Source organism: Mobula hypostoma, chromosome 6 (genome assembly GCF_963921235.1).
Source record: "Mobula hypostoma chromosome 6, sMobHyp1.1, whole genome shotgun sequence".
In the NCBI taxonomy this organism is placed as follows: domain Eukaryota; kingdom Metazoa; phylum Chordata; class Chondrichthyes; order Myliobatiformes; family Myliobatidae; genus Mobula; species Mobula hypostoma.
In genome coordinates this window covers 180,047,596-180,071,026 of record NC_086102.1, presented here as the reverse complement: position 1 = coordinate 180,071,026, position 23,431 = coordinate 180,047,596, and the positions used below count along the sequence as shown (strand labels likewise).

Sequence of the window (23,431 nt, the reverse complement as noted above, 5' to 3'; positions counted from 1 at the left end):
TCCCTTTAGGCCATCTCGCCATCCCCTCTGATCAGACCAACCACCGTGGTGTCTGCGAACTTGATTATGGAGTTAGAACCATGTACAGGAACGCAGTCATAGGTGAAATGGGAGTACAGAAGAGGGCTCAGTACACAGCCTTGAGGCACACTGGTGTTCAGGGTGAGAGTGGAGGAGGAGAGGTTGTCTAACTTAACTGATTGGGGTCTGTTAGTCAAAGTCCAAGGTCCAATTGCAGAGGGATACACTGATACCAAGCTGGCGAAGTTTGGTGATCAGCTTGGAGGGGATCACAGTATTGAATGCCAAACTAAAGTCAGTGAACAGCATTGACTTTAGGATGCTGCCTAACCTGCCAAGCTTCTTTAGGATTTTGTGCTACTTCGTTATTTTTGGCATCTGCAGACTTTCTAGTGTTTAAGTATTTTTAAATGCCCAGACCTCATGCAACTAAGGCAACTGCTGAAGGTTTGATGTAAAGAGAGCACTTAACATTGTGGTGGATAGCTTTAACACCTAGTAGCTGCAGAACTGAACTGGGATTGTATGCGCAGCAGTGATGTTTGCAGGGGCCAGTTAACTATGGCATTATCTGAGTGAATGAAATTTGTTCCCTGCAGTTGAATGATAATCTGGATCCAGAGGCCCTTTGGGGGAAAAAAATGGAAACTTCACCAGAAGGATTGAAAGAATTGGAGAAATTGGAAATAAGTTCAGCTCAAGATATCAGCGCTGCAAGTGATCCAGTCAATCTAGACCCAACTCAAGCAGCACCAAGCATTCAGTCCCAGCAAAGCAGGTATACTAGTTAGATATTTGATTTTTTTTTCCAATTTATAATGGTAAATTGAGCTTTGAATGGACCACATTAACTGCTAAAACAGCACTTTGTGTCACTGATATTTGAGGAAGTCTTAATTTTACTTGTGGATACGATGTGTGTGTACGTGGCCAAGTGGTTAAGGCATTGGACTAGCAACCTGAAGGTCGTGAGTTCGAGCCCCAGCCGAGGGAACGTGTTGTGTCCTTGAGCAAGGCACTTAATCACACATTGCGCTACTACGACACTGGTGCCAAGCTGTATGGGTCCTAATGCCCTTCCCTTGGACAACATTGGTGTCGTGAAGAGGGGAGACTTGCAGCATGGGCAACTGCTGGTCTTCCATACAACCTTACCCAGGCCTGCGCCCTGGAGAGTGAAGACTTTCCAGATGCAGAGCCATGGTCTCGCAAGACTAATGGATGCCTTTATTTTACTTTTGCAAAAAGCTGCTTTTGAATAATTGTATGTGGAGCTATGAGGCTTGCTGTTTTATTGAATTTAACTACTGGTTGGAAGTTTCTCAGTATTTTCTCCCTCACTTCACTCCATTTCAAGAGAACTTTAACTGCACTCAAAGAGAACCCAATTTTTCCATTGAGAGTTGAGGAGACTCAAACAAGAGGACATGAGTTGAGAGTTAAAGGGTAAAAGTTTAGGGGTAATTTGAGGGGGGACTTCTTTACTCAGAGTGGTAGCTCTGTGGAACAAGCTTCCAGCAGAAGTGGTTGAAGCAGGTTCGATGTTGTCCTTTAAAGTTAAATTGGATAGATATATGGACAGGAAAGGAATGGAGGGTTATGAGCTGAGTGCAGGTCAGTGGGACTAGGTGAGAGTAAGCGTTCGGCACGGACTAGAAGGGCTGAGATGGCCTGTTTCCGTACTGTAATTGTTATATGGAAATGAATCAAAGATGGTGAAAGAGGCATTTCAGAGGAGCAGACTTTAAATTTAGTAAAAACCTTTCCTGGCTTTGTTTTTCCCCAAAGTCGGACTAGTTTGTGATGCTTAAATGTACTTGAGGGAGTTGCCAAACAGAGAAATTGACACTTGTTGCAAGGGAGAGATCAGGACAAGTAATGATCAAAGGTAGATTTTAAAATGCCTGAGAGTAACAATGAAGGCATAAAGAGCTCAGCATAGGCAATGCCAGTCTTTGCGGTTGAAAGCAAATCTACGATTTTTTCAAGCAGGGCTCAGCACATTAGTGACGGAACAATCAATTCACTATTTATTAGCAGGAGCAAATAAAAGTAAAGCAGGGTCAAAGCCGCACGGCCGTTGTGTGAGTGGACCACTATAGCAGTGGGAACTTGTTCCTTGCCAAAGCCTCTTGAGCCGCAGGTAAGGCTTTTGTGCTGGTCGACTGGTCACTAAATTACAGCTAATTAAATAAAGTGATGCTGCAACGTCAGGCAATTGTGCTGGAGCTGAATGATGTGGGAGCTGGTGGACCCCACTGTGGTTTCTGGTGACCACATCTGCAGCAAGTGGTGGCTGCTCGAGGAACTCGGGCTCAAAGTTGATGACCTGGAATCTGGGCTTCAAACGCTGCGGCACATCAGGGAAGGGGAGAGTTACCTGGGTTCTCCGGTTCAGGAGGTAGTCACGCCCATTAGATTAGCTGCCTCAAATCCAGTCTGTGGTCAGGGACATGCAGGTGTGACTGCGAGTGAGGTGGGTGGTGGGATCCAGGCGTGCTGGAGGAGCCTCAGTTCTTGAGTTTGTCCAACAGGTCAGATTCTTGCTCCCTGTGTGGATGAGAGTGGGGATTTTAGGGAGAATGAGCAAGCTAACTGTAGCACCGTAGCTGAGGGAGACATTCAAGAGGGAGGAGACGAGAAATCTAGTGGCAATTGGGTTAGTATAGTTGGGGGAATAGGTAGTTCTATCATGAGGATAGAATATCCCGAAGGCTGTTGTCTGCTTGGTGCTGGGTTTGGGACATGGTTATCTGACCTGCAGAAGAATTTGCAGTGGGAGGGGATAGATCCAGTTGTCATGGTCCATGTGAGTACCAATGACATGGGTAGAACAAGGAAAGAGGTTCTGCTGGAATTTGAGCAACTAGGGACTAAATTTTAAAAAGCAGAATCAAAAAGGAGGTCATTTCTGGATTACTATCTCAGCCATGTGCAAATTGGCATAGGGTCAAGAAACTTGAGAGTTAAATGCATGGCTCAAGGATTGGTGTGGGAGAAATGGGTTTGAATCCATGGAAATTGGCACCAGTATTGGGGAAGGAGGGAGCTGTACCAATGGGATGGGCTCCACCTGAACTGTGATGGGACCTGGATCCAGCAAATCGCGTAACTTGGGCCGTGGGTAGGGCTTTAAGCTAAATAGTGGGGGAGATTAGAGAAATATGGATAAAGTAAAAGTGGATAAAAATAAAGAAAGCAAAAGATAAGTGGAGTGAAGAAAAATCAAGTGCAAAATGTAAAAAGGATTTATAAGTTTTTAAAAGCACAATGAGTGTCAGGGAACTTTATTTGAATGCCCAGAGTATTCGAAACAAGGTCAGTGAACCTGTGGCACAAATCAATACGAAGGGGTATGATTTAATGATCATTAGAGAAATGTGTTTGCAGTGTGGAGAGAATTGGGAATTAAATATCCAAGGGTATCAGGTAATATGGAAGGATAGGCAGGAAGGTAAGGGAGGTGGGGTAATACTCTTAATTAAAGATAAGATCAGGGTGACGATGAATGGCGATACAAGATCAAAGGAGCAGAATGTTGAATCCATCTGGGTAGAGATTAGGAATAGTGAAGGCGGGGGGAATCCACTGGTGGGAGTGTCTGTTGGCCACCAAATAATAACATTATGACGGCACAGGCAATAAACTAATAAACCCCTCTATTGCTAGAGGGGTAGTGCTGAGCAAACTAGTGGTCTTGGAGATGGCCTTGATGGAATGCATCACAGGGTACTGAAAGAAATGGCAGAAATTCTACAGGCTTTGCAGATTTACCAAAATTCTCTGCACTCTGGGCAGGTCCCAGTGGATTGGAAGGTGGTGAATGTCATGCCACTTTTTTGGGGGGGGTGGAATGTAGGGCAGGTAACTATAGGGCAGTTAGTTTAAAATCTGTAGCTGGGGAAATGCTTGAAGCTATCATTAAAGGCGAAATGAGGCATCTGGAAAGAAATGAATCCATCAGGCAGACGCAGCATGGATTCAGCAAAGGCAGGTCCTGTCTGACAAACTTGCGGATGTAATGAGCACAGTGGATAGAGGGGAACAGGTGGACATTATTTACTTGGACATCCATAAGGTAAGGATGCATAGATGAGAATGCTGCATTGACATGGACAGAGGATTGACTTTCTGGTAGAAAGCTGAGTTAGGATCCATGGGTGTTTCTCGGGTTGGCAACCAGTGGTGTGTCGCAGGGCTCGATGCTGGGCCAGCAACTGTTCACGATATACACTAACAATCTGGAAGAGAGGACTGAGTGTAGTGTATTGAAGTTTGCTGATGCCACTAAACTGAGTGGAAAAGCAAATTATGCAGAAGATTGTGGAGAATCTGCAGAGAGACTAGTTTAGTGAGTGGACAAGGATCTGGCAGATGAGTATGATGGTGAGTGAGGTCATCCACTTTGGAAGGAAAAATGGAAGATCAAATTGGTGGAAAAGAAATTGCAGCATAGTGCTGTGCAGAGGGACTTGATAGAGCTTATGCGTGAATCTCAAAAGGTTGGTTTACAGGTGCGGTGGGCTATCAAGAAGGCAAATGGAATGTTGGCCTTCATTGCTCGAGGAATTGAATTTGTGCTGCAACTGCAGAGGGTACTAGGCCGGATGTGGAGTACTGCTTGCAGTTTTGGCCTCCTGAGGAAGGTGTATTGGCTTTGGAAGCAATGCAGAGGGGGTTCACCAGGTTGATTCCAGAGATAAAGGGGTTAGACAGGAGGGATTGAGTTACCTGGGACTATACATGCGGGAATTCAGAAGAATGAGGAGATCTTGTAGAAACATGGAAAATTGTGAAAGGGGTAGAATACAGGCAGGAAAGATGTTTCCACTAGTAGGTGAGACAAGAACTAGGGGACATGGCCTCAGTTTCAGTTAAGAGGATTTGGGAGGGAGATGAGGAGGAACTGATTTCCCAGAGTGGTGAATCCGAATTCTCTGCCCAATGAAGCAGTGAAGTCTACCTCAGTAAATATATTTAAGACAACATTGGATAGATTTTTGTATTGTTGGGGAAATTGAGGATTACGAGGAAAAGGCAGATGAGTGGAGATGAGTCCATGGCCAGATTAGCCATGATCTTACTGAATGGCGGAGCAGGCTCGTCGGTCCAGATGGCCGACTCCTGCTCCTGTGTTGCTCCTATTTATTGTGTCGTGCTTGATTTTTGACTCCTATATGTGCTCTGGAAGTCAGGATCAAAAGCATCTTAACTTGAAGAATTGGAGATTGGCCACGTGGGAATAAAAGGATCCTGTTCTGGTTGGCTGCCAGTGACTAGTGGTGTTCTGCAGGGGTCGATGTTGGGATTGCTTTTTATGCTGTACATCAATGATTTAGATGACGGACTAGATGGCTTTGATGCCAAGTTTGCAGATGATATGAAGATTGGTGGAGGGGCAGGTAGTGTTGAAGAAACAGGTAGGCTGCAGAAGGAACACAAAAGTTGCTGGTGAACGCAGCAGGCCAGGCAGCATCTATAGGAAGATGTACAGTCGACGTTTTGGGCTGAGACCCTTCGTCAGGACTAACTGAAAGAAGAGCTAGTAAGAGATTTGGGAGGGGGAGATCCAAAATGGTAGGAGAAGACAGGAGGTGGAGGGATGGAGCCAAGAGCTGGACAGTTGATTGGCGAAAGGGATATGAGAGGATGGGAGGCCCAGGGAGAAGGAAAAGGGGGGGGAGGAGGAAGCCCAGAGGATGGGCAAGGAGTATAGTGAGGGACAGAGGGAGAAAATGTGTGTTTATAAAAAAAAATGGGGTATGAGGGGGAGGTGGGACATCAACGGAAGTTAGAGAAGTCAATGTTCATGCCATCAGGTTGGAGGCTACCCAGATGGAATATAAGGTGTTGTTCCTCCAACCTGCAGAAGGACCTAGACAGATTAGGAGAATGGGCAAAAAAAAAAGCGGCAAATGATATACTATGTTGGAAAATGCATGGTCATGCTCTTTAGTAGTAGATATAAATGTGCATACCATTTTCTAAACGGGGAGAAAATCCAAAAACCTGAGATGCAAAGGAACCTGGGAGTTCTTGTGCAGAACACCCTAGAGGTTAACTTGCAGGTAGAGCTGGTGATAAGGAAGGCAAATGAAATCTTGGCCTGCATTTCAAGAGGTCTAGAATACAAGAGCAGGGATGTGATGCTGGGCTTTATAAAGCACTGGTGAAGCCTCACCTTGAGTATTGTGTACAGTTTTGAGATTCTAATCTAAAAAGATGTGCTGGCATTGGAGAGGGTTCAGAGGAGGTTCACAAGGATGATTCTGGGAATGAAAGGCTCCTCGTATGGTGAACATTTGATGCGTCTGTACCCACTGGAATGTGAGAGGATCTCATTGAAACCTTTCAAATATTGAAAGGCCTAGACAGATTTGGAAAGGATGTTGGGGGCATCTAGGAAAAAAGGCACAGCCTTGGGATAGAGGGGCTTGCTTTTAAAATATGTGGAGGAATTTCTCGGCTGCAGGGTGATGAATTTGTTACCACAGGCAGCTGTGGAGGCCAGGTTGTTGTGTTGGGTGTATTTAAGGTGGAGATTGCTAGGTTCTTGATTGGCCACGGCATCAAAGTTTATGGGGAGAAAACCAGGGAATGGGGCTGGGGGAAGAGGATCAGCCATGATTGAATGGCGGAGCAGACTCGATTGGCCTAATTCTGACCTATGTCTTGTGTATCTGTCATCTGACTTGACCTGGTTCACTATTCAAGGTGTCTATTTTCTACCTGGTGTCAGTTCCTATCTTTTTACCTCAGAAAATGAATTTTGGTTGTATATGGTGACACATACTCTGATAGATTTATCTGAACTTTGTTTTCCTGTTCTACTCCAAGCTCAATCACCCAAGTCTCTTGCATCTCTGGAGTAAAGAATTTCCAAGATTCATCACTGAATAAAGAAATTTCTCCTCCATCCTGTCCTAAGTAACCAACCCTTATTTTGAGTAACCATTAATTATAAACTCCTGAACCATGGGGAACATCCTCCCTTCAAATTAAGCTTCCATAAGATCTTGTGGGACTCAAAAATAGTTCACATCTGCTAGGCTGTTGCTTGTAGAGCAAAGTTGCTATCCTTGGAACCAGGTCCAGTACTGCCCTCTCTCCAGTACTGCAAGTGTCTTAAAATTATCCATAACATCTGAATGTCGTCTTGAGTTGTACAGCATTTAGATAGGTCCTTCAGCCCAATGCCTCTATGCTGACCAAGCAGTCTGAGTTGGTCCCATTTTTGTCTGTTTGGCTTGTATTCCTATCATGCATCAATCTAAATGTCTTTTAATTGTAATTGGACCACACTCTGAATTTCCTTTAGAAACTGGATCCATATATCTGCCACCCAGCGGCATGGGGGAAGGCCAAGTTCCTCTTGGGCTCTCTTTAAATCCTACTGCTTTTGCCTTAAATCTATGCACTCCAACAATTCATCCTGTTAATACAATAGGTGATTTACATGGAAGTATTGACTAAAGTTGAAAGAACAGAAGACTTAAAAGGATGTTGCCAGGACTGGAGGGACTTGGGTATAAGGAAAGACTGAATAGGTTAGGACTTTAAATCTTCTACACATGAAGGAATAGAGGTATATGAAACTGAGTGGTTATAGGTGGGGTAAATGCAAGAATGCATTTTCCACTGAAATTGGATTGGGACTACAACTAGAGGTCAAGGGTGAAAGGTGAAATGTTAAGGAAAATGTGAGGAGAAAACTTCACTCAGTTGTTAGTGTGGAATGAGCTGCCAACACAAGTGAATGCAAGCTCAATTTCAAAGTTTGAATAGGTACATGGCTGATGGGTAAATAGAGGTCTGTGCTCTGGGTGCAGGTAAATAAGAGATGGCAGTTTAAATTGTTTTGTGCAGATTACAGGCCAAGGGGCCTGCTTCTGTGCTGTACTTTTAAAAGTTCAAGTGAATTTAAAGTACATGTATGTCACCATGTATAACCCTGCAATTCATTTTCCTGCAGGCATACTCAGCAAACATAAAATAGTAACTACAACAGGATGAATGAAAGAACAACCAGAGTGCTGAAGATGACAAACTACAAATGCAAATATAAATAGTAGTAAATAATAACAGTCCTTAAAGTGAGATTATTGGTTGTAGGTGCATTTCAATGATGGGGCAAGTGAGTGTTGTTATCCTCTTTATTCAAGAGCCAGATAGTTGAGGGGTAGTAACTGTTCTTGAATGTGGTGGTGTGAGTCCTGAAGTCCAATCTCCTACTAGGTGGCAGCGATGAGGAGACAATGACCTAGGTGGTGAGATTCCTGTTGCGTTCCTAAAATGCGTTTCATGTAGGTGTGCTCAGCAGTAGGGAGAGTTTTACCTGTGTGCTAGGCTGAATTCATTACCTTTTGTAGATATTTTTTCCATTCAATCCATACCAGGTTGTGATGCAGCCAATCAATATACACTCCAGTTGACCTGTGGAAGTTTTCAGTTTTAGATGTTCTGACTCTGTGTGGGCTCTTAAGTAGGGGGTGCTGCTCTGCTTTCTTCACAATTGCACTTGGTCCAGGATGGGTCCTCTGAAATAGTAACATGAAGGAATTTGAAGTTGCTAACCCTCTCTGAGGACCAGCTCATGGACCTCATCCTTTTCCTGAAGTCTATAATCAGTTCCTTGGTCTTGCTGACATTGAGTGAGGAGTTGTTATGACACCACTCAGTGAAATGTTCAATCTCCTTCCTGTATGCTGATTCATCACGTTTGATTTGGCCGCAAGTGGTGTCATCAGCAAATGTGAATATGGAATTGGAACTATGCTTAGTCATAGGTGTGAAGCAAGTAGAGCAGGGGGCAAAACACACCACCCTGTAATGCACCTGTGTTGATGGTAATTGTGGAGATGTTGCCAATCTGAACTGACTGGGGTCTATCATTCTATTTTGGGTCCATCTTCAAGTCTATTTTGCACAGCACACAAGTAGGCCCTTTTGTCCCATCAGGTGCACCAGTGACTTTCTAATCTCAATTACATTTGCTGAATAAACTATCATTAGATTATGAAGACACACAGTCCTCTTTTATTGTCATTTAGTAATGCATGCATTAAGAAATGATACAATATTTCCTCCAGTGTGATATCACAAAACACAGGACAGACCAAGACTGAAAAAAAACTAACAAAACCACATAATTATAACATATAGTTACAACAGTGCAACAATACTATAACTAGATGAAGTCCGTGAGCACAGTAAAGTTCAAAGTCTCTCAAATGTCCCACATCTCACGCAGATGGGAGAAAGACAAGAAACTCTCCCTGCCATACCCGACCACGGTCCAATTCTGAGTCGTCCGAAAACTTCGAGCTCTGATCAGCTCTCCGACACAGAGTACTGAGTACCATCTCTATCCGAACGATTCGACCTCCATCTCGGTCGCCATCCCCAGGCAAAGCCAGGGATTTTGAGGCCTTCCCTCCGAAAGATTCCTGACCACACAGTAACGACAGCAGCGAACGAGCGTTTCAGAAATTTTGTGCTTTACCTGTTTGAGTGTCTATCAAATACCCCTTTTTTTTAATAAAAAGAAATAGTGATTATATCTGATAACATTCTCTGGAGGTATTGGTCAATGCCAGTACTGTTACAGCTGAGGATTCTCAGCTAATGCCAGAAAACTGGCCTGTTGGACCAGTGAGTTAAGTGTGATGTAAGTAAAGCAGCCCTTGATTGCTAGGATAAGTCAACTTTATTGTCATTTAACTACACAGTGTACATCTATATAATGTATAGAACCATGTCTTGTATATAAAAACAAGACAGTATTTCTCCAAACCAGGCTGTAAAGCACAGTAGCACACAACACAGCTTATGAAGGCAGGTATAAAATCCACAGGGGAATTTCTCATAAATAACAAAATGCATTAATAAATATTGTAAGGTACAGAACAGATTAACCAGGGAAGATGCAGTGGGGAGTTCAGAAGCCTAATGGCCTGAGGAAGAAACTTTCTCATCCTGACATGATAGTCTCCTGCCTGATGGTAGAGTGTCGGAGGATGCTGGGTTGGATCCTGAATACTAAGGGCCCTGCATGTGCACCACTCCTGATAAATGTCCCCAGTGGTTGTTTTCGAAACCCCAATGATCCCCCTCAGCAGTTCTCAGACCTTTTGTAGGGACTTCCAGTCCAATGTTCAGCTGCTCCTATAGCAGATGGAGATGCAACTTGTCAGGACACTCAATGGTGTTCCTGTGGAACACAGTTAAGATGGGGGAAGTGGGGAGCCTTGCCTCTATCTTGGGATGTGGAAGCGCTGCTGTGCTTTGTTCAGGGTATTAGGAACCAGGTGAGGTCATCTATAGCATGAACTCCCAGAACTTGCTGCACTTAACTCTATGGAGAAGCCATATATTTGCAGAAGGGGCTGGGGTGGTTGGTGGTTTGTCTGCACCTTCCTGAAGTCCACAATGACTTCCTTATCTTCATGTTCAGGTTTGGGTTGTTCTCTCACCAAACCACAAGCCACTCCACTTCCTCTATCAAACAAAAGAACAAGGAAATCTGAGGAATGTTGCAGATGCTGGAAATCTGAGCAGCACACAAAATGCTCGAGGAACTCAGCAGGCCAGAAATCTAGGAAGAGTACAGTTGACGTTTCGGGCTGAATCCCTTCAGCGGGAAATGTCGATTGTACTCTTCCTTGATGCTGCCTGACGCTGCACCATTTTTTGTGTGTTGCTTCACTTCCTCTATACTCCGTCTCGTCTTCATTCCTGATGAGGCCAACTACTGTCATTTGCGAGCTTCATGACAGGGTTTGAGCTGGATCCTGCGACAGTTATGTGTCAGCTGTGTGAACAGCAGCAGATTTGATTGAGCACCAGTGCTCAGCGTCATGGGACAAGAAGTTGATGCTCACGTAGACTGACTATGGACAAAATGGATTGCAATATTAAACCATGTTGAAACCTGAGAAGCGAATCTTTGTAATCTTGGAACATGAAGTGGCCATAGCAGACATCGATAACTTTAACTGAAAATCTGCCTCATTCTGTCAGGTAGAATAAAAAATGTAAAAATTGACTTCCAGGGCCACCTTGTGTTTATAGCTTGAAACTACTTTGTGCACACTACATCTGGGCATTCATTTTGGCAAAGGCAGTTTTGCAAGGCTGTCATTTGATTTGTACTGGAGGCTTGGGGTTTAGGCATCTTTGAGTTTTGTGTAGCTGCCTTGCAGGGGGACCAAGATGCAAACCTGTTGGCGCCATCAATGAGATGATGCTGTACAGAGGAAGACGAGCAACTGCTGGAGTAGTGTTGGCACAACTTGAGTCTAATGCAGACAGGACTAAAGCTGAATGCGGCCAGCCTGCGCCTTCCTAAATGCACAAACACAGCTTGGCTGGAGAGAGCTGGGAGAATGGAAGTTTCCTGGAGTGCACATCATGATCTCACCTGGTCCATGAACACCACTTTGATCAAGAAATCACAGCATAGTCTCCACTTCCTGAAGAGAATGAGGCAAGTGTGGCTCCCCTACACTGCTCTATAAAAACTATTTTTACAGGATCATCAGCTGCATCACAATCTGGTACAGGTTTCCCCCACCATCCGAAGGTAGAGCGCTCCTGTGAAATGGTTCGTAAGCCGGAATGTCGTAAAGTGAAGAAGAAATTACCATTTATTTACATGGGAAAAATTTGAGTGTTCGCAGACCCAAAAAATAACCTACCGAATCATGCCAAATAACACAAAACCTAAAATAACAGTAAAAGCAGGAATGATATGATAAATATACAGCCTGTAAAAAGTAGAAATACTTTTCTACAATCATTGCCACACTGTCGATTGTAGTGAAAATCTCACGCAAGCACGCTCAGCAGAAACACTGGGCTCAAGTGCTGTCGGCAGAAACACTCCCTCCAGTAACCTTTAAGCTATGAAGCTGCCAAATCATGCCAAAGAACACATAAAAATACATAACCTATATAAAGTAGAAATAATGTATGTACAGTGTAGTATCACTCACCAGAATCGGGAAGATAGCGCCGAGCACACTGATAGTGTTAGGCCAAGTCATCGGAGGTTGGGGTGGTGCAGTGGTCCGCAACCTCCAGGCCGCAGACCGGTACCGATCGGCGAAGCATGCAGTGGTGCAGCAGTAGCCGGGATGCACCCAGCACATCTTTAAGAAAAAAGCCAAAATAAACAAGCTAATTAAGTGCTGCCCATCAGGCAATTGCCTCTGATCTGGGCTGATATTTACGTGCCAGGTGGCACCTAATTAATTAGTTTGTTTATTTTGGCTTTTTTCTTAAAGATGTGCTGGGTGTGTCCGGGCTACCACTGCTCCACTGCATACTTTGCGGTAATGTATCGGTCCGCAGCCCGGAGATTGGGGTGGTGGGACACTGGGGTGTCATCTCATTGTCTGTTTCTATCAGGGCAGGTAGGTCATCTTCTATGTCTGCCTGCCTTGATGTCAAAGGTCGAGGTTCATCATCTGCTGTGGCTAATGTGGAAGGCTTGATAAATGACAGTATGCTTGACTGCTTAGCCTTGCGCATTTTTATATCATACAGTTCTTTGTAAGCACTCAAACCATCCTGCAAATATGCCCTAAACCTACGTACCCTTTCAAAATTAAAGTCGTACTTTTCTGCAATCATTGCAGTGAAAATCTCATACAGTCGCTTCACGTTCGGTTCCTGGAGGACTTCACTTTCAGTCCCTTTGCTACTGCATTCAGTTTTGATTGTTATTCTTTCCTTTTCCAATTGCATCAGCTCTTCATCTATCAGTTCTTGGTCATGGGATGCCAAAACCTCTTCAACATCTTTGTCAACTTCCACAAGCCAAACTCACTTAATTATGTCTAGTTTTATGCTAAGTGTAACACCTTTACGAACTCTTTTAGGCTTTTCCAATACCTTAGAACTTATCTTGCTAATGGATGCTCAAAATAAATCGAGGTAAAGCACAGATGCTCACAGACAGGTGTTTAAACAATGCTAGCTAGAATGCAGTTCCGGGGGAGGAGCTTGGCTGCTTGGGGCGTGCGCTGCCTTTTTTCGTAATAGTGAAAACGCCTTCTGTTAGCGAAAACGGGTAACTAATGTAGGTCTTTGGTAACAGTGAGGTTTCGTAAAGCCAACGTTCAAAGTGGGGGACACCTATACAGGAATTGCAAGGCACCTGACTGCATGTCCCTTCAAAGGATTGCAAGGACTGCTGAGAGATTCACCAGGGGTCGCTCTTCCACTCATTGGATATTTATCAGGAGCACTGCATATGCAGGCCCTTGGCATTGCCAGTGATCCCTCAAATCTCTTTGACCTTCTCCATCAGACAGGAGGCACTAGCATTAACACAAGGACTGTTGGGATGAGAAGCAACTTGCTTCTCCAGGCCCCGAGATTACTGGACACTCAGCCACCACCCAGGTCTCACCGCACAGAAGCACCTGTAGTGTTATACCGTTTGCTTTTTAACTTGTCACAAATGTATCTTAAGTTACAGGTGGTAATTCAGTTATGAGGTAAGAGTATTGTGTGCAGCTTGGTTCAGGGGAACATTGTTTTGTTTAGGGGTATACATGTGTACAGTTGAACGACAAACTTCAGGTTGAACTTGACTGTCCAAAGGGGCTTGCTCTTTGGCTATCCTGCAGTGCACCTGATTTAGAATTGGAGATTTTCTTTTCTAAAGGAAATGCAAGTGATTGTAGTAGAAGTATTTTAGGTTGTGGGGGATGGTGCTGAAATTTCTGGTTTGGAGACAGAGGCAGTCTGGATGCTAGAGCAGCCTAACTCGTGTGTGTCTGGTCAGAACATCCTCCATGTTTTAAATGCAGATCAAATGGTCAAAGCTGTTCAAAGTATCAAGTGAAGTTGTTGAATTCTGTACTGCTTGTTGCTTTAGCTGTGCCACATGGTAGGAAATGCATGTCATTTAAGTATTTGGTTTCAAGCAGGAATTTTGCTTTATTTCTGTGTTACACTTACATGTCCTTCAAGTGAACTAAAGGATTCAAAAGGTTCTGAAATGGTTGAGAGAAGTCATTTGGATGTTAAATCTTCGTTGCTGATGATTTAACATGATGAGTCATGTTGAGCTGGGACACTTTGCTAAAATGGTTTCAATGTAGGAGGCTAATGAAGCTTGCACATTCTGCAATGCCAAAATGTTTTTGCAGTGGTGGAGATAATAACATTATACATAAGACTAGTAGCTGCAGAAAGGCTGTATGGGCTCCAAATTTGATCTGGAAAAAAAGCCAGCTTTTTTAATTAGGTAGCAAAATTATCCAAACAAATACAAACAAAAATTTCAACTTGTACAATACCTGTAAGGGTTCTGACTATAGTCATTGAGTTGAAATGTTAACACTCTTCAATGTGTCACCTGCTGAGTATTTCAAGGATTTAATTTTTATTTCCAATTTTCCACATGCCTTGACATTCATTTTGCCTTGTGCTTTATATTAAAGGATAGCTGATTTATTAAGTTTGAAGATACCTTTCAATCCCTCTAAATCTCGACAATATAGGATTTCAGTTTTGAAGGACTGTCATATTTAAATTTGAGGTTAATCACTTGGATATTGCTGCCTAATGTGGCTTTTTGTATTGAGTTTGTGTAAACTTGTATGGAACTGCGATTTTCTTGACATAGGAGTGAAAAAGAGGGTCCTGAGACAGCAGCGGCAATGTCCAGTGCAAAAGAAGGTGCTAAAGCAACAGTTTCACCATCTGGTGCGAAAGAGGGTGCGAAAATGGCAATTTCACCGTCCAGAGCAAAAGGTGCAGTTTCACCATCCAGTGCTAAAGAGGGTGCTAAAATGGTAATTTCACCATCCGGAGCAAAAGGTGCAGTTTCACCATCCAGTGCTAAAGAGGGTGCTAAAATGGCAATTTCACCAACCAGTGCTAAAGCTGCAGCATCACCATCCAGTGCTGGAACACAATCTGCATCATCCATTCCAAGCCCTTCTGCAGTACATCCTTCAGTACGTCCCAAAAGTTCCTTGTCTGCACCAAAACCCAGTACTTCGGTGAGTACAATCTAGTTCTTTTGGATGTTGCCTTGATTGTTTTGTATTTGATGTTTGAATAGTTAATCAAAATTTCAGGCTGTCAAGGTAGACTTTAGTCCCTCTCTGCCAGTGTTGGCCGTAGGATTATATTCTTGTTACATTGAGGCTTGGAGTGTGGCTATGAAGTAAATACCTGCTTAAAATGACACAAATGTAAGTCACACATTTAGAAGTTGGTGTGAGTTTTAAAACCAAAACCAGTACATTTCATATTTGTGACAATGTATAATGTTTTACCTTTTTTGTTACTTAAATTGTCTGAAAGATTTTGTTTTGGCCAAGTACAAATTGAAATTCCTCAGTAGACCATACTCTTTGGATTTTAGTTCCTACTTGTGAGCAGAGCTGAATAGTATTTAATTTGAGAGAACAAATAGAGGTACTACAATTTGAGTGTAGTCAGTAACTTTAGGAGAGCATGGGCAGTTAATTGTGGAAATACAGAAGTTGTAATAACACAATCTACTTCTGCAGTGTCCATCCAGTGACAGATTTCAGCTTATTCATGAAAGGCAGAGAAAATTCTCAACTATTTGCATGTAAAATGAAACTTGACATTTAACCTTCAATCTAACAAACATCTTTGCATGGAAAATTACATGACAAATTAAGTTCTAAATAATTGACTGTAGTCTAGCATTGAAAAATGAACTTAAATCAATGTTTTTAAGCATCTTCTGGGACTATCACACTAAATATCAAACTGGAGACCAAGGCACAAGTTCAGTACTTACGTGTTAAATATTTTGCACTTTATTTTACCCTGCTTTATCTTATGCATTCCTATTTTCCATGTGACTTGTTTTGAATCTTGATGCTTTAGTCACTGCCTTCCAGAATTGGTGATCTCCAAGAAGAAATGAGGAAGTTCAGCTGCAAGAAGTGGTTTTTTTTGGCTTTTTGAAGGAAAATGCAACTATCTTTGTCTACTTTTACTTTAAAACACTATGAAAATTCATTGGACAGTCTAAAAGTAGACAAAAAGATGGTTGTTCCCTTTTGTGGTCTTTATTCCAGTTAAGTGTTTCTCAGAAATTAAATGGATTAGACAGTATTTCAACCTGATGGACAACATTTCATTTCTAATCTTCCACTCTTGGTTTTTTTTTTCCCCCAAACAGAAAAAGGCTGTATGTGCTTCAGTACTCTGTAGCGCTGAACTGGAATTGGTATTGTTTGAAGGAAAAGATGCTTTCAGAAATGTGCTTGAAATACTTCTCATGGCCTCCAACTTTGGGAAGTACATTAGGTCAATCCTGTAATTTCCATTTGATTTCTAAAGAGGATGCTGAGACATTCATGTACCATTCAAATGATTTGTCATACCCACTTCCCATAATTGGCAAACTGGTTGATTGCCAAGATATTTGAGGCACATGATAAAATATGCTGAAGTCAGCATGGTTTATTTAAGGGGGAGAAGCTGGAATTCTGAGGAAATGAGCAGTAGAGAAGCCTGTGGATGTTTGCATGAATTTTCAGAAGGTGCTACTAAAGTTTGCTTAACAAGATGAGAGCCAATAGTATTACAAGTAATCTACAAGCATGGGTAGAAGATTGGCTGATTGGGAGACAGATTGGGAATATAGGGTGCCTTTTCTGGTTGGCTTGTATATAGTGTTCTGCAGGGATCAGTATTAGATCTGCTACTTTTCACATGTTAATAATCTGGATTACAAAATTGATGGCCAGGTTTGTGGATAGTACAAAGATGAAGTGGCAGGTAGTATTGAGGAAGAAGTGGGGGGGGGGGGTGGTCTACACATGGATTTGGATAGATTAGGACAATGGGCAGTGGTGGAAGGACTACCAAGGAAACTATGGCCACCCTCTTTGGTAGAAGTAAAGGCATAAGGAGCAAGATCAGAAACCTGAAGAGCAAAGGGATTTGAGTCCTCATGTAGGATTCCCTGAAGATTAATCTGCAGGTTGAATCAGTAGTAAGGAAGGCAAATACCAATTTTCTGCAGAGGCTGGAAATCCAAAGCTTTTGTTAGGTCTTAATGAAGCCTATTTATTCCTCTCCATAGACCTGAGTTTCTATAAAATTTTGGTTTGCAGTGTCAGTATTTGAGAACAAAAATATAAAATTGAGGATTGAATGTTGAGGCTTTAAAAGCAATAGTCAGACCATATTTGGAGTACTGTTAGAGATTTTTGGGTCTTGTATCTGCAAGTATATGCATACATTAGAGATGGTCTAGGGGACATTTGAGAATGATGCCAGGAATGAAAGCTAACATGGGGAGCATTTGATGACTCTGGTCTTGAGTTTCAAAATGCCCCTTTCTACACTATTAACTATTGAAAAACCCTGGGGGATGTTTCTGTTGGTGGGAGAGCGTAGGACCTGAGGGCACAAGGATGACCCTTCAGAACAGGAGAGAAGGCATTTCTTCAGCCAGAGCCTGGTGAAGCTGTGGAGTTCATTGCCACAGATGGCTGTGGAAGACACCGAGTCATTGGCAGTATTTAAAGTGGAGGTTGATTTCTTGATGAAAATTACAGGGAAGAGGCAGGAGAACGGGAGAAAATTAGCAGTGATCAAATGGTAGAGGACACTCAGTAGGCCAAATGATCACATTCTTGTATGTCTTGTGGTCTAGAAGCTTGAGCACAGAAAGGATGGTGTTGCAGCCCGAGAGCCTATGTTTTGGGAAAGATTGAATAGTTTTGGACTTTATTCCATGGATCATACGAGAATGAAGGGAAGTCGGAGACAAAATTGAAGGCGGAAGTTGGGGCAAATGCGTGAGGTTTTTCTCCTTGAGTGGAATGAGAACTAGAGGTTGTAGGTTAAAGGTGAAATATTTAAGGTAGGGTTCTCAAACTAGGATCCTTGAAGGCAGGGTTCTCAAACTGGGATCCATGATGTAAAGTTTGGGATCCCCTGATTTGAGAGGGATTTGCCCCCATGTTGAGGGTGGGGAACCGGAGCACATTTCTGAGGGCACCCTCAGTTTGAGGTGAGGAACCTTTGTCCAGAGGGCACAGTCTCGATAGGACATCCCTTTAGGATGGGTGTGGAAGGTGGCACGAGTGTGGAATGAGCTGCCAGCAGAAGTTGTGGATATGACTCCAATTGTAGCAGTTAAAGATTTTTTTGGATTGGTAGATGAGTTGGGTGTGTGGTCCAGGTGCAGCTGAACAGGCCTAGGCAGAAAAAGTTAGCACAGATTAGATGGGCTGAAGGGGCTTTCTGTGCTGTACTGCTATGGCTCTATGGTACAATGATTTGAGTTTGGATTCATTTCCCCATATATGGAACGGAGAACTTTTGATGTATGCTTTTGTAAGTAAGTTGCTGTTCCCTCTTTGTGCCACTAGGTGGGGTGGCATCATGACAAAGGTAGAATCAAAGGTTGTACAGTTGTGCTTGGCTTCAATTTATTTTTACCGGTGTGCTTAGTTTTGCAAGGATCATTATTCAACTCAGTTCCTGCTGTGCTGAACTTCTAGCCCAGGAAAGTGTAAAAACAATTGTTTTAACCAAAATGGTTTGGTATGTGTCACAGTACAGCAAAATTTCATACTTTTATGCAGGCCGAGCATGTAACGCGCAAGGCACATGAAGATGATGCAGGTCAGTTCATTACTGCAGTGCATTCAGGTAGTCGAGGTAAAATAAACAATGCTGACTGGCTTAGTGCATCATACAATCAGTTGCAAGGCTGTAACAAGGTGGTAGATTGAGGTAGTCTATTTTATACCTGGGACGTTTTCAGTAACGGTTAGAAGCTGTCCTTCTCCCTGTTGGTACGTGCTTTCGTATCTTCTGCCTGATGGGAGGGAAGAATGTCTAGAGTGGGGAGTCTTCAGCTACGCTGGCTGTGTATCAAGGTAGTGAAGTGTAGTCTGTAGAGGGGAGGCTGGTTTCTGTGTACTGAGTTGTGTCCAGAACTCTAGTTTCATTGGTAATGGGCAGAGTAGTTGTCATACCAAGTCATGGTACATGTAGATAGGATGCTTTGTATAGTAGATCTCTTTAAATTGGGATCAAATGGAAATGTGCTAAATCTTTCAGAATTGGGTTTATCACTGGCATGTGAAGTTTATTGACACAGCAGCAGTTCAATGCAATACATAATACAAAGGAGAAAAAATGAAAATAAATATAAGTAAATCAATTACAGTATACATTGAATAGATTTTAAAAAGTTGCAAAAACAAATACAGTATATTTAAAAAGTGAGGTGTTTGTGGATTCAATGTCTATTTGGGAATCAGATGGCAGAGGGGAAGAAGCTGTTCCTAAATTGCTGAGTGTGTGCCTTCAGGCTTCTGTACATCCTACCTGATGGTAACAGTGAGAAAAGGGCATGGCCTGGGTGCTGGAGGTCCTTAATAATGGACGCTGCCTTTCTGAGACACCGCTCCTTGAAGATGTCCTGGGTACTTTGTAGGCTAGTGCCCAAGATGGAGCCAACTAAATTTGTAACCCTCCGCAGCTTCTTTCGGTCCTGTGCAGTAGCGCCCCGCCCCCCCCCCCCCCCATACCAGACAGTGATGCAGCCTGTCAGAATGCTCTCCACAGTACAACTATGGAAGTTTTTGAGTGCATTTGTTTACATGCCAAATGTCTTCAAACTCCTAATGAAGTATAGCTGATGTCTTGCCTTTATAACTGCATCGACATGTTGGAACCAGGTTAGATCCTCAGATCTTGTCACCCAGGAACTTGAAACTGCTCACTCTCTCCACTTCTGATCCTCCCTGTGGAAGTAGATGTTGCTGAGCCTCCTTGACTGATGTCAACATAATTGTATCAGACGTTCATTGTAAGGAATTTGCCATTTTAAACCCTCAAACTCCTCCATTGATATAAACAGCTCCTGTTTTGCTGGTAAAGGAAACCTTCATCACACTGTTACTAGGCTCATCTCCTTCCTGTACCAGCCCACTTGTGGTATCTGCAAAATACCATTCATGTGCCATGTCATTTGATGTAGATGGTGGTAGTCTTTCTATGACCATGATTGTTCTTAGCAATATTTTCTACAGAACTGGTTTTCCATTGCCTTCTGGGCAGTGCCTTTCCAAGATGGGTGACCCCAGCCATTATCAATACTCTTCAGAGATCATCTGCCTGGAGTCAGTGGTCACATAACCAGGACTTCTGATGTCCATCAGCTGCTCATATAACCATCTACCATTTACTCCCAGGGCTTCATGCAATCCTGATTAGGGGGAGGGGAGGCAAAGTAGGTGCTACTCCTTGCCCAGGGGTGACCTGAAGGCTAGCAGAAGGAAGGAGTGCCTTTGACCTTTGAAAGACATTTCTACCTCACCACTCAATGTAGCTGGAGTGGAGAGTCTGGGCATGCAGTTGAGTGTATAATCAACATTGTCTCAAAGTTGAAACCTGCGCCGCATAATTTAAACCAGATTTATTTTGTGGGTTGAGGAAACTGAAGCTTGTAGCAGTTTTAATTTTCAAAATGGAAGATGGGTCTAGGTGGATGACAATATTTGTATCGTTTCAACCTCTAGCGATTGGAAGTCTCTAAATGTCAATGTTTTGTGCTTGTCCATAGTTGACAACAGCAATTTGAGTAGTCAGTAATGTTGCTGCATAATCAAAATGAATACTTGCTGATTTAGGCTACAAATTGTCCACTGTGTTTATTAGAATACTCAAGAGAGACTGAATGTAGTGACTGAATATTCCTCTTGTTACATAACTGGCAACAATGAATATCAATTGAGTCAGGTTATATAAAAAAAAACAACCAAACATTTATTAAACAGGGATAAATAATAAAAAGCAAATGAAAACCTTAATTGGAAGTTAACCACTATGCGGCCATTCAACAAATCGTCATTCGGTACGGGTTCTTAAAGTGATAAGTGCGAAAAGAGTTCTTAAAGCGGTAAAGTCAAACAGTTCTTAAATGGTAAATTTGAAAGTCCAACAGATTTATACATTCAATTGGGAGAGACTTCTCTGAAGAAGGATTTCTTCGTAGAAGCGACTTTCCTGCTGGTTCTGTCCAAAGGATTCACGATGAAGGAAATAAACGGCTTAAAACAACTGACCTTAATTTCTAGAGAGAACATCCTGCATGAACTACCTTGCTCTTTTGGCAGGAGTTATCTTCGATGCAGGTTGCTACTTCAACGAAGACTCAATAAGGTCGAGTCTTTATTAAACTGCTGAACATTCCCAACTTCTCTTAATCCTTCATATCCTGTACTTCGATAAAGTCTTCACAATCAAATACTAAAAAGGTACATTAACAAGTCTGGCAAAAAGAGTAAACTGCCAATCCAGCACTATTGTACCTTACAATAGAACATAATACTCCATTTTAAAAATGAATCTGCGTCATGAAGCAAATATGCAACAGAACGGAGACTTTGACTAACGTTCTAGCTGGAAAACTGCATCACCAGAGGTCTTCTCTTTTATACCCGTGGTGAACGTGTCATCACGTGACCTCACATCGGTGGGAAAACAACATCAAGTGACCTCCAAAAAACCATTACATCATTCTCACGAAGACACAAGGTCTCCTTGAGATATGTAACACTCTGGGAGAAGTTCCAGCCAATCTACAAAGGATCTGGAGGTCCTGGGGAGAGGCTTGAACCTACAGTTGGAATTGAGAATATTGCCAAATGAAGCTGGATGACATCAGAAGTGACATTTAACAAGTATGTTGAAGTGCAAATGTCTGGTGTTAGAAGAGATGGTTTGCTATATCCAATGATGTTTGGATTGAAACAAAATAAGATTAAGATATTGATCTTCAATGTCAGTAAATATGCATGTTCAAATACATTTAAAAACCATACAATACAAACTTGCTTAAATTGACTTGGGTACTTGGTTGCCATTGTCTTTAATGGAAATTGGGTGTGGTGAAGTGGATGATTTGATCAGATTCATTTTCCTGCTGGACAGGTTTGAATTCAACTTTTTCACAACAGTGAAGCATAGAATACAATTAAAACTTGTCAGGCCGTGCAGGATTCAGCCTAAAGACTGGGTTAATTCAATGGGCTAAATAGTTGTCAACTGGAAAGCAGCAAACATTTGTAGATTTCTCTCTACATGTTAATATATTCTCTTTGCAGAGACTAGCAAAGACTAGCACATTTGTAAAATGACTAGTAATCAATGTGGTTTAGTGAGTGTTCTGATGTGGGTAAGATTTGGATTAGATTATGTAAAGGTGTCCAGTGAAATGGCCAATTAAAATCTAACCCTTCAGCTCCCATTATCTGGGGACTTGGGAATCATTAGATGGACTCAAGATGAAACAAAATGGCTTGGGTGACTGCCACAACAGAGGAGTGGGGTATGGACTATATCTGTGCCAAGCACATCAACACAGAACCTCCAACCTGATGCCCAGGCTCTTGCTTCTAAGAAGCACTGTTTCCACATTAATTTCTTTTAATCTTGACTAATAACTCCAGCCAATTTTGGTTAAATGTCTAAGTTAGTAACTTTGAGCTTCACCCAGTTCAATTCTATTTTCTGTAAGTAACCTTACCTGCAAGTGCCAATGAGGTATTATTTTTCAGCTGTCTTTGCATAGTTTTGGTTTTCTAATGTTTAACATTAACCTCTTTATCACAAGGCCTAACAAGTGAGTGAAGAAATGTGGTGTGGATTGTCTGAGAATGTAAACTCCACTGAGAAGTGCAGGACTAGTAGCTCAATGTTCAGGATGTAATGCTTCAGGCATGACAGGGATGAAGTAAGGAGAGTGTGTGTTGCCTTGCTGTTAACAGCAGTTCAGGAGATATTCTTGGGATTGTCCAGAGGCCATAGGGGTAGAATGTAAAAGGTGGTCACTCCGTAGATCCCCCGCTCCCCAATAGGCTACCGGAAGAAGCATGTGTAGAGACATTGCACATAATTAAAAGAATAATTTGCATTGGGGGAGGTTTAACTTCCTGAATATTGACTGTACTACCAAAGGTTAAGGGCCTGGAGGGGTTGGAACTTGTGAATTACTAAGAAGTTCCTTGTGTCGTGAATGTGCAAGGATGAAGGAAGGAAAATAACTGAAGTGACAATCAGAAAGCACTTTAGCTGTAGTGACCATGATTCTGTTTGTTTTCAGAATTGGGGTGGGAATGTTGTGAGGAAGATAGGAGAGGTCCATGAATTAAGGTCCTGAAGTAGATTCTAATTGTGGGAGTTGGACAAGATCTAGCAGAGGTTGATGGGGTGAGTGTTTGAAGAGAACAAAACATTGTTCCTGTTGGGGTGAAGGGTAAACCTGACAATTCTAAGTCAACTTGGTAGTGAGATCTCAAATCTATGGTCAAGAAAATAAAGATGCATATGTTGTTTAGGACATTAGGACTGGGTAAATTCCTTTCCTACAAAAAATGGA

The 23,431-nt window shown here is 42.5% G+C and overlaps 1 protein-coding gene across 1 annotated transcript in view; it reads left to right on the top strand.

Moving 5' to 3' along the window:
• Positions 1-662: 662 nt before the first annotated feature.
• The window catches only part of LOC134348640 (growth factor receptor-bound protein 14-like), a 131,503-nt gene continuing 108,734 nt past the window's right edge, over positions 663-23,431 (top strand). The window contains exons 1-2 of the mRNA XM_063052338.1: positions 663-799; positions 14,660-15,038. Coding sequence (XP_062908408.1) covers positions 663-799; positions 14,660-15,038 — 516 coding nt within the window. The remainder of the gene's footprint in view (positions 800-14,659; positions 15,039-23,431) is intronic.